Here is a 14,452-nt window from a genome sequence, read left to right as displayed (position 1 = left end):
TACCATTGTCTGTAAAGCTGTGAATGAAATTAGTGGTTATTGTTAGTAGGTCATTTATGTACAGGAGAAAGAGAGTAGGTGATAGGACAGATCCTTAAGGCACTCCAGCATTGGTGGCAAAGCTCAAAGAGAGGGAACCATCTACCATGACTCACAGAGAATGACCAGAGATAAAGCTTGCCAGAAGGTGACAGGGAGACTGACAGATGGCAAGATTGTGGTCTGAGATGCCAAGAGGAGAGGTGACTTCTACAGTGTATCTGGAAGGAGAACTGGTCAGAAAAGAGATCCAGATTATTTGGAAAGTAAATAGGGTTATCAAGAATTTGAGTGAGTGGATGTACAATTTGGATTAGGTCACGTGAAGCAAGAGCTGCTTCTTGTCCTGCTTGGTTGGTGGTGTTGGAGTAGTGGAACCAGTTGGAATTACAGGCATTGAGACCACCCAAGAAGATGTCCTCACTATTTGGATAATTGCAGGTGGTCAAGTTTCATGGGCTGTCAGAAATAAGATGTCTGGTCTGGAAGATGCAAATGATGGTGGACATCACTTATGCTTATGTTAATGCTGACAATGTTAGTTAAAGTAAGAGGACGCGAAAGTGAGTTTTTAGTGAAGAGATTCTGGTATGGTTGGTATGTTGTGGCTGATTGTGATGTGACTTTTTTGATTGGATTACTTTATGAGGGAGATTCAGTTTTGTTGTAGTGTCACTGTTATTGTTGGTGAGAGCCTTCATAGGTTTGATTAGATGGAATTTATTTATTCGTATGGAGTTTCCCCCCATTCCTCGACCATCCCTTAGGACTGATTGCACCCTCCTAGTGAAGGATTAAATATGTATTTATCCATGTGTGTGTGTGTTCATAGGCCTGTTTGCCTGTTCTGAGGGACAAAAAACCAGAGTTTCTGGGTGAAAAAACCCACCCTCTATTGCCATATGAGACTGACTAACCTTTAGTCAAAAGAGACCAGATAAAGGTTCCTCACATTGTGGATGGGAATCGAACCCAGGTCTTTCTGACCAAAGGGCTTCGTCTATACCGACTAAGCTGTGGATGCTTAGATGGAATAATATAGTGGGGCATGCAATGAGAGAAGATGGACTCTTGGAAACGACTTCCATACAGAGAGAAACAACTCTGAAATACTGAAAATATTAGTGAAGATTTTTTTCCCTCTCTCTTTTGAAAATGTTTTTCTAAAGTTGAGTTCTCTGTGTAAAAACTTCTGCTCACCCAACTTGTCTTGAATGTTCATGGTTTCAACTTGAGGCTTCTAGAGTGTATATCAATTAATTCTTCAGATCTCTTCTGTCCTAGTATGAGTTGAGTCTCCCTTGTATCATTCACTCTTCCCTTGCAAGATTTCTCATCATTTTATGACTTATGGAATTTGTTGTAATGTTTGTAGCTATGTTAATCCTAGTCTTCCTCTAAATTGCTATCCAGCATCTACCATCCAGTACATCTGATACAATAATCTCTCTAGATGCATTCTAATCAGGGCCGGTCCGAGAGTATCTGATGCCCCTAGGCAAAGAAAATTTAGGGGCCCCTATACATTGTCTCTCTATATATATATTTTGTCATACTCACACAAGCACACGTACACCTACACATGTGGATATTTATAAAAATAATATCATTATGAACATTAAAAAAATTTATTAATCAAAACCAATACATTTGTATACATATATGATTACTCCTAATATCTGTATAGCAAGAAAATTATCACATCTTAAATAAGTCTTAATGCCCCTAGGCGATTGCCTAGGTTTGCCTAATGATAAAACCGGCTCTGATTCTAATCATTGTCATTTGATATCATTTGTAATTGTGTGTGATCTCTCAAGTTCATACTTAATTTGTTGGGTTGTTTTAAATTCTCTCCAGTGTGTTTTATTAATCTCTTCCACAAGGGTCTTGAAAATTACCTCATTTAGCACAAAAGAAAACTTTGCTATTAGTGCAAAATAGAAATGAAAATTTCAAAGTTTTCATTACAAACAACTCCTTCCCTCTGAACTATGAAAGAACAATAAAATATTTGGCAATTGGGTTTTTTTTTTGTGTGTGTGTGAAATATCAAACTTAGAAAACTACATCCTTTTAGGTGTTCATCAGCTGTGGAATCCAACTGACTTAGTAGGTCTGCCTTTGCTTGGGTAGCATTACACATGACAGTTGATGTTTGCTGCTCAGCATAATGTAAAATGTGAAGCATGCAGTTAGTTCCATTGTTGAAAGTTTTTTCACTTGGTTATAAGTTAAAGATACCAAGATATTATATTCTTGGTTTGTTTCATCCTTTATCCAAGTGTAAGCAAACAAAGTTTGCACATGAAGTAATTTCATGACTGGGCTACTTGTATATAGAGGCTAATGACTTCACATCAATTGCCTTAGTATCCCATGAAACCAAGAATATAATTTCTTGGCATCTTTAACTTATAATATAACCAAGTGAAAAAATTTTCAACAACTATCTCTAATCCAGAGTACAGCTAATTCTCTTTTTTTACACAGCCTTTTTAACCGGGCAAACAGTGAAAAGTTGCCTACTGGAACATACTCCAGATAGTTCAAATAACCACCATCAGTCTAAGAGGCATCAATGAAAAGAAGAAACTGACAGAAGAATTTGAGAAGTATAGGACATAATTGATGTTCTCAAACTAAGATGGGATTCTTCTAAATTATGAATACAAGCTGTTATATTTATGCAAAACTGATGAGGTAAAGGAAGGAGTAACTAGTCTTCTTCTTCTTCCCTTCAGGTATTAGGCCTAGTGACCTGTTACGGAGCTATCTTTAGCCCTTCTAAGCTGTACCCATCCCTATGATAAGATGGTTAGCCCTATGCCTCCCCGTGTGTAACTATAGTATTAATGCTAAACACGAGGTTAAGCTTCTTAAATGTTAGGCGGTGTCATGTAGTCTCATTGTTTAGTTCTTCATCACAACGAAGAATCGAACAATGAGACTTATGCATGCCCACAGAAAGATCTGCTAAGGAAGAAGCAAAAGAATTTTTCAAGTCATTATGAGAAGACAGCTGACATAAAGAAAAAGTTAGTCCTGTTGGAAATCTAAATCATTAGAAATCAGAGGAGGAAATTAATATCAGATGAATAGAAATATTTTGGGAAAGGTTGAAAAAAAAAAAGTTCCTAGCAAGTAAATCACACGTACTCTGATTCTTACTAGTAGTCTTCTTTTGACTTGTTTAGCTACTTTTTCAGAATGCTTTGCTTTCGTACATATTTCTCTGTATTTTCTTAGTGCACTTGCTGATTTGCTTGCTAAAATCATTTGATACACTTTCTTCTTTTCCAAGACTGCCACTTTAACTTTTCATACTTCCAGTTTTTCTATCCTTGCAGAAAACTTCACCAAACAGTTCCTGGATTCAATCATTGTCTACTTCAGAATCTCTCATTGAGTCTCCAAGGTTTGGTTCTTGTTTGTAAATGCTTTTAATTTTTCTTGGATATATTTGTATAATTGAGTGTACAGTTCGTTGCTTATAGCTACTTGACTTTTTTAATTGTTTTTAAAACTTTGTTTACTCACTTTTCATAGCAATATGATATTCAATTTTATTCTGCTGAAAACTAAATTACAGTCACTTCCTATTTCAGACCCCATGTATAATCTTATATCCTGAACTAGCATGAAGATATTTCTATCAAAAATGACATAGTCATTTCTGTTTTCTCTCCATGTGAATTTGTGCACATCTTTATGTTGGAACATGGTGTTAGTGATAACTAGTCCATATCCTGATGAGATGTCCAGGATATACAGTATATGTCGGCGTATAAGATGACTCTCAAATATTACAGAAAAACCCTCAAAATCATATGTTGTCTTATATGGCGAGTATAAAAAGGGAAGCTTAATTTCTTGGATGAACATTTAGGTAGTTACAACACATCGTTATATAAGAAAATAGGCACTGTTTATAAACAAATTAGATTAATTTTTTGCTACATAAATTTATTGAAAATATTACAATAGATGTAAGTCTTAAAAAACAAATAATAATTATTAACCTCAGTTTTCATGTTAATTTTCTTCATCATCTGTTGAAAATAGATGATGATTCATTGTTTAAATTATCGTCATATGGATCCCAGTTTGAATTAATTTTGTTTTCATCGTCAGCAGTGTCCCACAGCAGATCGTCTTCCGTACCATCCATAAGATTAGAGATATCACACTTTTTAAATGATTTTATTACAATCTCCACTTTTTTGTTGAATTTTTTATTGCTTATCATATCAAAGCTCATAAGGAGTTTCATCCATATTTCCAATATTTGACAATAGAAATTTATGTTCTTGTCTCAACCGAATAATAAATTTATGGAAACTGGTAAGTTTGTGGTCAAGATCTGCTGGTAGTTTTTGAGCAATTTTCGTTTTTTGTCATATTACCAGATTTTGTGTGTTCATAAAACGATTACACCATCCTGAAGTAGCTCTTGAAATTCTATACGTTCATCTGGATTCAATCTTGACCATTTTAGTGCATATGCTCTAATCGTATTTCTTGTAACAAGATAACCATTGTGCCTTTGTTCGAATATCCATTCTGCAACGTGATTTTCCAGTTGCAGCCATCGAGTGATCCCCATTCTCATTGCACATTTTTTTAAAAATATCTTCTTTCTTCCTCCATTCTCTTACCATCTTCTCGGTTATTTCAAACTTTCTTGCAGCAATACAATTATTAGTTTGCTTTGCCATTTCAATTACCCTTATTTTAAATTGAGTTTTATACTTTCTTCGAATTGAAGTTAGAATTGAAATGGCAAGAAAAAATTTTCTCTTGATGAAATCAACACTGTGTAACCGCAGTTTAAACTTAGAGCTTAGAGTACGCATGGTTAAATGCTATGTATGGTCTGTACTGCTGTACGGTGCAGAAACTTGGACCTTGAAGACAACATCAATAAAAAGACTTGAAGCATTTGAGATGTGGTTATACAGATGAATGTCAAAAATCCCATGGACAGCAAAAACGTCCAATCAGGAAGTACCGGAACAAATGGGGAAATCACGTGAACTTTTAGATACCATAAAAAGAAAGAAAACTGCATATCTTGGTCACCTACTTCGTAATGAAAAATATAAGATACTTCAATTGATTATAAAAGGGAAGATAAATGGAAGAAGAGTACAAGGAAGACAAAGAAAATCTTGGCTGGCAGATATCAGACAGTGGACTGGTATGAACTCTGAGAGACTGCTCAGAATAGCTGAGAATCGCTCAAAATTTGCCAAGGTGGTCACTGACCTCCGATAGGAGATGGCACTCAAAGAAGAAGAATACTTTCTTCATTTTGTTGCTGGTTCCATGATTTTAAATGATAACAATTTTAATAATCCTAAAATTTAAAAAATGTGCAAAATTAATAATTAATTAAAATTGGGGCTAATCACTTTTAATTAGGTTAATTCACATAAATACTAAATCTATAATATGCAAAAAAATAACGGATATGCATAGATATAAAAATAATGGATTTAACAACAATACCTAACATTGCATTAATACAAGAAAGAAGAAATTGGGGGTAGGGGGTTGTCTTATACAACCGACATAAGCTTAAAACCTAAAAATAACCTAAAATTTAGGCCTCGTCTTATACACCGGTCATCCACTACACCGACATATATGGTAATTAACTTTGTTCTTTTCTCCAGATTTTTTCAAAATGTTGTGGTATGCCTGGCATTCATTTCCTACTCTGCTGTTTAGATGTCCAACAAAAGCCAACTTTTCTTTTTTCTTTGTCAGTTGTCATTACTAATGACTTGAAAAATTCCTGCACGTCTTCCTTAGTAGATTTGTCTGTTGGACAATTGGTACAAATATGTCTCATTGTACAATTCTCCATTCTGATATTTGCCCACATCTCACTGCTTGACTGCCATTCAAGAAGATTAACCTTATTTTTAGTGTTGTGACTTCATGTTTCATAATGAATACTACAGCTACTTCTTCATCCTGATCATTATTGTCTGAATGTAACATCCTGTATTTGTTATTTCGAAGAATATAACCTGTTTTTTATTGTCTACTTTGTTTCAGTAACACCAGTTATGTAGAACTTATATTTCTCTAATTCAGTATATTGAATTTTGCTGATGCTGATTGAAATTTGTTTCAGTAGATGACATTTCACTGTTTGCCTTCATTTCCTAACAAAATCTGCAGGAGTATTGTTTAAATGAACAATACCTCAGTTGGCAAGAAATTCCATCATGTTGTACCATCATTTTGTTTTGGTTTTTAAGTGAATAAGAATGCAATCTTATTGGCTAAACTCAAATCCCCAGCCCATCCTTGTTTGTTCAGCATCCAGGTAAATATATTAACCAGGATGCACTACGAGAAGGTGAGAATTGGACATTAGATCAGAAGAGCTTTAGTCAGTTGTCCACATTACTTAAAGTGCTATATGGAGTGCTCCACCCAGTTATTTAGCTTTGATCCTTAAGCTTCTGTATAAATATGCAGCCATTGCAAGGATCATTAAAAAAAATCTTCCATTCCGTTGGCATTAGATTCCATAATAATGGAACTGTTTTAAACAGTTTTATAATGTTGTGTTATAAGAAAGGTGATTTTGAAAGACCAACTTCTCTCCTTATAAGAAACATACAGAGCTTATCAAGCTGATTATAGCTCCATCCCACTGACTGGTCCTTGATGGAATAGAGGAAGTAATCGCCTCCCCTTCCTGGAGTATGAAGAATGAAATTTCTGTTGTAATTAATTGGCATTATCAGACTACAGGATCTTCTGGGAACCAGCAAAAATAATTTGCAGAACTTAATGAGGTGTGAGTGAGATTGCTTAAAAAATATGCTGATCAACCAGTGTTGAACAGAAGTTGCTATACTACATCTTGAAATTTAGGACAACATTCACATATAAAAAAAAAAGAATGAGGAAATACCAGCTGTTGCTTTTGAAAAGCAATTAAATATCCTTTGCAGAAATAATTGTGAATGAATCAGTGCTGTTCAGAAGTCACTGTGCTGCTCACTGGATGGCGTTCCTTTATGAAAAAGATAAAGAACTCAGCACTAGATGTTAACATTGGCTGATGTCTTCTCTATGTGCAACTGTGCTGCACATTCTCCATGTCAGATACTGACTTCTTTTCTTTAATTACATAACAGTTCTTGGTAATGTTTCAGAAGAATGAAATGTTAAAACATAATTCTTGTTCCATTGTTATACATAATGTCCCATTTTTATATGAGTAGTTAAAAGTCAGAAACTCAACTTGATATATATCAAATGACCATCATGTAAATTTCAGACAAAATAGCTGTTACCAAATTATTATTACATTATATATTATTATTGTTGTGTGACACCTTCAAGGAGTTCTTGTACTCATCGTGGGAGGGCACATTAGTCCACTACAACTCATCTCCTTTATTCAGACCTCCAATACATGACACTATTACCATCAACATACAACCATCATGGCCCCCACCACTACCACCAATAGTATATTTTGTCTGCATATTGTGTTCTCATGGCTGATTTGCCTGTATGCAGGATGAAAAACCTGATTTTTCCAGAGGGCTACGCTACCTCTGTGTGAGATCAGCTAACTCAGAGAAAAAGCCAATATATAAAGATTCTTTCCTTCATGAAGAGAATCGAACTCAGGTCTTTTCACATTTCTATGGAGGTGCAAATATACATATTAAATATACATATTTACTAATGTAATTATAGTCCACTAAAGCATTGTCTTTATTCACTTTCCCAGCATTTTCAATTGCTTTAGCAAAAATTATTCATAACCAAACCTTGTAACGTATGCTTTATTTTCAAAAATTACATTACTTGATTGTGCATCTATAAGATTTTACCATCACAGAACAACTTTTGTTGACAACTTATGTGTTCATTCCAATAAAGAAAAAATGTAGGCTATACGTTATTTATCTTCAAAATACTTCAAACATTGTAGGAAGATTTTTTCACTTGGTTATCAGTTAAATTAAACTTACCAAGAAATTTTATTGTTTATTCTTTTATTCAAGTGTATGCAAACAAAGTTTACATGTGAAGTATCTTCATGACTAGGCTACTTGTATATAGAAGCTAATGACTTCACATTAATTGCTTTAGTATCCCATAGTGCAAAGCACACATCATTTTGGACATGTATAATGTTATACATTATGGGAAGGGCCACTACTCAGACCAGTTTTGTCACTCAGATTTTTTGGAGAGCTATCCCAGCATTTTAACAGTACATCACTAAAAAGTCAAAATTGTTCTCATCATTGTGAGCTAGATCCAGAAGAGAGACCAAGGTTAAAGTGAAAGTTTAACCTTGGTATAAAGTAATGCAGAAGTCATATATTACTCACATGCATAATGTGAGATACATTATGCATTATACACATTTGAAAAGATATATGCTTTGCATAATGGGATACTAAGACAATTAATGTGAAGTCATTAGCCTCTATATACAAGTAGCCTAGTCGTGTAAACTTCACGCATAAACATAACAAAGTTTATGCATGAAGTATCTTATTAAATATTAAATATTTACATATTTAATATACATAATTCTGATATATATCAGAATTATGTATATTTCTTAATAACTTATAATTAAGTGATTAATAACTTATAATTTAAGTGATAATAACTTATCACTTAAATTAAATGGTTATCAGTTAAATTAAACTTGCAATAAAAGAATAATCACATGAAAAAACTTGCTACACCTGTCCCTAATCCAGAGTATTTTATATAATTATTTAAATATATGACTTCTGCATTACTTTAACCTCTTGATATTTTTTCTGAATTTGGCTCCTGTTGATGACATTTAATAATTTTTTGTCTTTGGGCTTGCTTGTTTCTTGAGAAATAAAGTGGTTTTGCCTGGTGGTTGGGGGTTTTTGCCTGTCACTGAGTATCCTGTCCTGCTATGATTCAGGTCAGGAGTGGTGAGTTTAGTAGTGATCCATGAGGATTACTACTAAACTGAGGATGAGATTTACAATGGTCTTGTAGATCACTCAGATTTTTTGGAGAGGTATCTCTGCATTTTAACAGTACATCACTAAAAGTCGAAACTGGTCTGGGTAATGGCCCTTCCCATAATGTATAACATTATACACATCCAAAAGGATGCTACTTTGAATTATGGGATTCTAGGTCAATTAATATGAGGTCATTAATCTCTATATACAAGTAGCCTAGTTGTGAAAATACTTCATGTACAAGCTTTGTTTACATATACTTGGATAAAAGAATACACAAGAATGTGATTTCTTGGTAATACTTCACCTTCTAACATTGTCTGTCCTGTTTCCATATTCAGATTTCCATAGTTGTAGTGATTCATTCTGAAGTTTTTGGAATAAAAACCACATAGAAACAGGAATGAAATACATAATTTAGTAAATTATTTATGACATTCTCATTTTTATTCCAGAAACTTTAACATGAATTGTCTGTCCTAAGAATAAGATTGTTCTGTTTCGTATTTATGTTGACTGCGTTCATAACAATAAATAATTAATCTTCTAAATTATGGAAATAGCACTATTATTGTAATTAAAAAAAGGTAAATAAATATCTAATAAACTTGTTTCTTTTGATTTTGTGTTATTTTTCAAGATATAAGTAGTGTAATGACTTATAATTATATATGCTTTTTAAAAAAAATACAGATTTTAATCTGGAATTTTGTATTAAAAGTAACTTCCATTATTTAATAAAGCATATCATTTTCCATGTAGTTAGAAATAGCAAGTGATCATCTTGAGAAATTAAAATCAGATAGACAGACAGAAGAATATGAAAAGTACATCCAAGGTTTGAATTGTGAATTAAAAAGAGTTCAAGATAAGTTAAAAGATTCAGAACTCAAAGCATGCCAGCCATCTCCCTTTATGTTAGAGCTACAACAAGAAATGGCTGAAATTAAGGTATATATTTTATGAATTCTAACTTATCTTATCCTGCATTAACCCTTCCCTTATATTTAACTTTTGCTTTTAGCAGACTATCCTCACCATTTTTTTTTATTATTATTTTTTATTTTTGTAAGTATATTTGTCTAAAAAACTGAATTACCTCTCTTTTCTTTTTTTTTAATTGCCACAATACCAAAATCCTTTTATATTAAAGAATAACTTGCATTATTTTAATAAAAAAATTTCATGGTGGTCTATGCTGGTCTAATAAAGAAAATTTATTAGACCCACATAATGCTCTAGTAATCAGTGAGTAGGAATATGTTTGTGCTGTATCAAATCACAAAAATTATTTTGTGATAGTCTCACTACTAATAATCTCCTTTCAATGGTCATAGGTTCATATCCTCTCGAGGGTGTATAGAACATTTATAAATGCTTATTCAACTGAAGGTGAGTTAGTATCTTGTAATTGATGAGAGGGTTTCCTTCCTAGGAACTTTTATCAAATGTAGGGTTGTTTCCTTTTGCAAAATATAGATTACACTCAGCTGGAGAACACATGCATAAAGACAGAAAGTTATGGACATAGGCTTATTATCAAAATTAATTTTATAAAAAATCCACTGGCTTACTATTGCCAAGCAACAGCTGTTGCTTTGCATAACAAGCTATTGGGCCTAATGCATAAAGAAAGATGGAATTCAGGAGAGGAGGGGGATTGATGTTATTTATATATCAAAATGCAATATGATTTTGACATGATGATTAAAAAAAATGGCACTGGGATTATTTCTGCTTTGTCTTATTTTATTTTCAAAATATTCTGTCACTTTCTTTATGCATAATAAGGGATCCTTTTTCATTCTTAGAGAAGCACTTCCTGATGTTATTAACAATAATAATAATTCATAGACTGAAATCTTCACCTTAAGATCCTTCACAACTCACTGGAAATGAGGTTAGGGGAATTGAAACATGTGCAGTTCATTCTTATTTATTGTCACTTCAGTATGAATCTTGTGTGGAGATGTATGATCCATTTGGAAAGAGGATATTTTGTGTGGTAGCACATTAGTAAGATTCATTTTTAATAAAAGAAGAATATGCTTTCACATTGCTTCTGTAATTACATAGTATTCCTAGTGTTGACATTTTCCAAACATAGGAAGTTAAAACAAAACATTCTGTATGCCTTTGTGGAAATTTGTTTTAATTATTTAATATCTCTATGAAAATTTACTGCTCTTGCTACATTGCAAGTCAAAAGTACATGACATGTCCAAGCATTAGATTTTTTCATTATTAACCAACAAATTATATTTTACCTTTACCATTTTTGTTAAGTGGGATCTTTATATTAGAGCAAAAAGCACTAATATAAAAATGTTACACTTGAATAATTGTCAGAGCTGAATGATAGGTTTGACAGTAATACAACTGTTCTAATAAATGTCTGTAAATGAAAAATTAGCAGTACTGATAGGACTGACACCTACAAAAGATTACAAGCCTTTGCACTTTAGTACTAATGGACCAAGCATTCAGTAATCCAGAAACTTTGCTTTTGAAACCACAGACATGGTAGTACTTTTTTCAAGCTATTTCAGACTTCAAGTAATCAGAGTGATTACTTGATTCTTTTCTTCTTTTTTTTAATTGCCACAATACCAAAATCCTTTTATATTAAAGAGTAACTTGCATTATTTTAATAAAAAAATTTCATGGTTGTCTATGCTGGTCTATGCTTACCAGATAGTGAAAATCACTGTATTGAGAGATATCTGTGCTGTATTGAGATTCAGATCTACAACTTGGAAGTGGAGATGTTATCCACTCAACCAATCAAGCCAGAAAAAAAAAACTAATTAAAAGAGTTGTCTTATTTTTGGGATGTCTTCTATGGGATGAAAATGTAGTTAAAGATAGTTTCTTTAATTTTTGTAAAACCAATTTTATGGTAATCATTTGTGAATTCCAGCTCAATCAGACCAAAATGAAGACGGGAGGGGGCTAAGCGTTCTCTCCTCTGTAGATATTTCAACACATCACATTTGTCAGCTCATTTCAACTGCATATAGTCATTTTTTACATTGCTTCAATTCCCTGAGAATTTCAGTGTTGGATCAAAAATAATGGAGGATTAGGCCACATTGTTCAATAAATTTCAACTAGATATGGAATGTAGTTGTTTCTCATGATCAAGTTCTGCCAGAAGTGTGTGCTAAAATAAATTGTAATTAAAGAGATAGGAAATAAAAACTGCTCTATTTCATTAACCAGTTTGTCTAAATAATAACAGAACTGAGACATAGATATCTCACGTATTCACATAAAGCATAAAGTCATACAAAAAAAAAAAAGATAAAAAGTTAGTTGCAGTTTTGAATTTGAATTCTTGAGAATGTAAATGCTCTTCTGAATACTCTCTTCTTTGCAGTACTTTTTCTTTATTTACAATTAAATAAATATCCTTGTATTTAGTAAATGTCTTTAAAATACTACATTTAAGCTTATGTAATCAAATCAAACAAACCCGTTTTCCATAACTTAATGAATCATTCCTTTGGAACTTATAAGGAACAATTTTTCTTGGTGGATTAATCTGCTTGGCTGTTGTCCTTGATTGTCACACTCAATAATTTAAATGATTAATAACCTGCACTTTGTATCCATCTTATTTCAACAGTCATTACTGAGTTCTTAAAATCACTTTAATAAGGTATATATTCCAGGCAGACCTTGTACTCCCTGGATGCTCAAGGGAGGGTAGCTAGGTGAAAGGATAGAGAATGAGTTAAGATATTAAAGCTATTGTAAGACTTCAATTTGAGCACAGTAGTGAGATTAAATGCAATATTGCTATGTGTGCTGAAGGAATGTTACTTTGCTTGGTTTTTCACTTTCATTCTCAGTATAACTAAGATTCTTAATCAGACCAATCAGTATCTTGAATCGGTCAATATATTGGAGGGCCAATTAGGACATGTATCCACAAGTAAGTACATAGTACTTTGACTCTCCATAGATGCCTACATAGCTTTGTTAAAGATAGATCTTGCTTTAGCAATTTGCTCACATTTTTTTAATAAATTGGCTGCAGAGTTGTATAAAGGAATTGGGTATATCATGATCATTCTGTATTTTGCCTAGGCATTTGACAGGATTCCACACTGGAATCCTGTTATATTATGTTATAACATAATAACATAAGTTCATTAAATTGAGTGCAAAATGTATGCAAAATAGATTGGTGACATGAATTGGTGGCTGAATGACAGATATTATTTTTATGATGATAATGATGATCTTCCCACAAAGACTCATTGTGGGAGGCCCGTCCTAGAAAATGCAAAGTCTATCATACCACTCCTTGAACCCATTGACCATTTGTGCTCTCACCACTATAAGGCCATGCATTCCACAGTTCAACTACCCTCCATGCAAAGAAACCACTCCTCACTCTCTTGCTTACAACTTCCTTTCACAACTTCCAGGGATGATCCTTTGTCCTTGCTCCTTCCTCTTGTTCCACCAAATGTAAGACCTCCCCAGTGTCACCTTTGTAAACTACCTCTCAACAGTTTAAAAGTCTCAATCATATCACCTCTCTTTTGTCTATCTACCAAACTCCATTATCTCAGCATATCCTCATAACTAACATTGTACAATCCTGAAATGATCTTTGTTATCTGCATCTGCACTCTTTCCATGGTTAATTTATGCCCTTCAAATCCTGGAGACCAAATTTGAGTGCAATAGTCCAGTGTGGTCTGATCCGATCAGGGCTTTATACAATGGAATGACAGTTCTTTTATACCTGCTGGTCAGTGTCATTCTCAGTAATGCAGCAATTCTCTGAGTTACCTTCACCACCTTTGCAAATATTCCCTGAATTTCAGGTTTCTATCAATCATCATCCCTAGATCCCTTGCCTTCCCCACTTCCTACAGTACAGTTCCTCCAACAGAGTATGCAATCTCCCATCAATGTATCTCAAACTTCAAGACTTTAAGATAGTACCACAACGGTACTATCTTACCCTGTCCACTCCTTGAGCACCTTTCCCATGACCAGACTCTCATTCAAAGCCAGGTCAATGAAGCTGTCAGTTCTTTAGCACATTCTCTCAAAACTCATGTTGAGATCCCATCCAGTCCCATTGCCTTATTGACATCCAGAGTACTCAGTATTTGAAACACACTCTCTTCTTGTGCCTCTAAACCTCGAACTTGCCCCATCCCTCTAGTATTGGAACCTACTCTAAGATGAAATACTCCAATAAAGTGTTCACTATACAACTTCACTATGTCCTTTGCATCAATCACTCTACTCTCATTTTTATCCAGTCATTCTTCCACAATCATTCCTCCTTCTACTGGCCACATAATGAAAGAATTCCTTAGAATTTTCTTTGGATCTCAAGGCCAATCTCTTCTCATGTTCCAGGTTTGCCTTCCTTACCGTAC

The 14,452-nt window shown here is 33.6% G+C and overlaps 1 protein-coding gene across 3 annotated transcripts in view; it reads left to right on the top strand.

The window, feature by feature from the left end:
- LOC150102462 (GRIP and coiled-coil domain-containing protein 1-like) overlaps nucleotides 1–14,452 on the top strand; it is a 156,025-nt gene that overhangs the window by 88,470 nt on the left and 53,103 nt on the right. For all 3 annotated transcript variants that reach the window (XM_090398972.1, XM_090398971.1, XM_090398973.1), the window contains one exon: nucleotides 9,807–9,995. In XM_090398972.1, coding sequence (XP_090255098.1) covers nucleotides 9,807–9,995 — 189 coding nt within the window. The remainder of the gene's footprint in view (nucleotides 1–9,806; nucleotides 9,996–14,452) is intronic.

Source organism: Typopeltis vanoorti, chromosome 10, assembly GCF_054136105.1.
Source record: "Typopeltis vanoorti isolate ZY-2024b chromosome 10, IOZ_Tvanoo_1.0, whole genome shotgun sequence".
NCBI lineage: Eukaryota > Metazoa > Arthropoda > Arachnida > Uropygi > Thelyphonidae > Typopeltis > Typopeltis vanoorti.
Note: the sequence above shows the minus strand (reverse complement) of the source record. Positions and strands in the feature narration are given on the sequence as shown.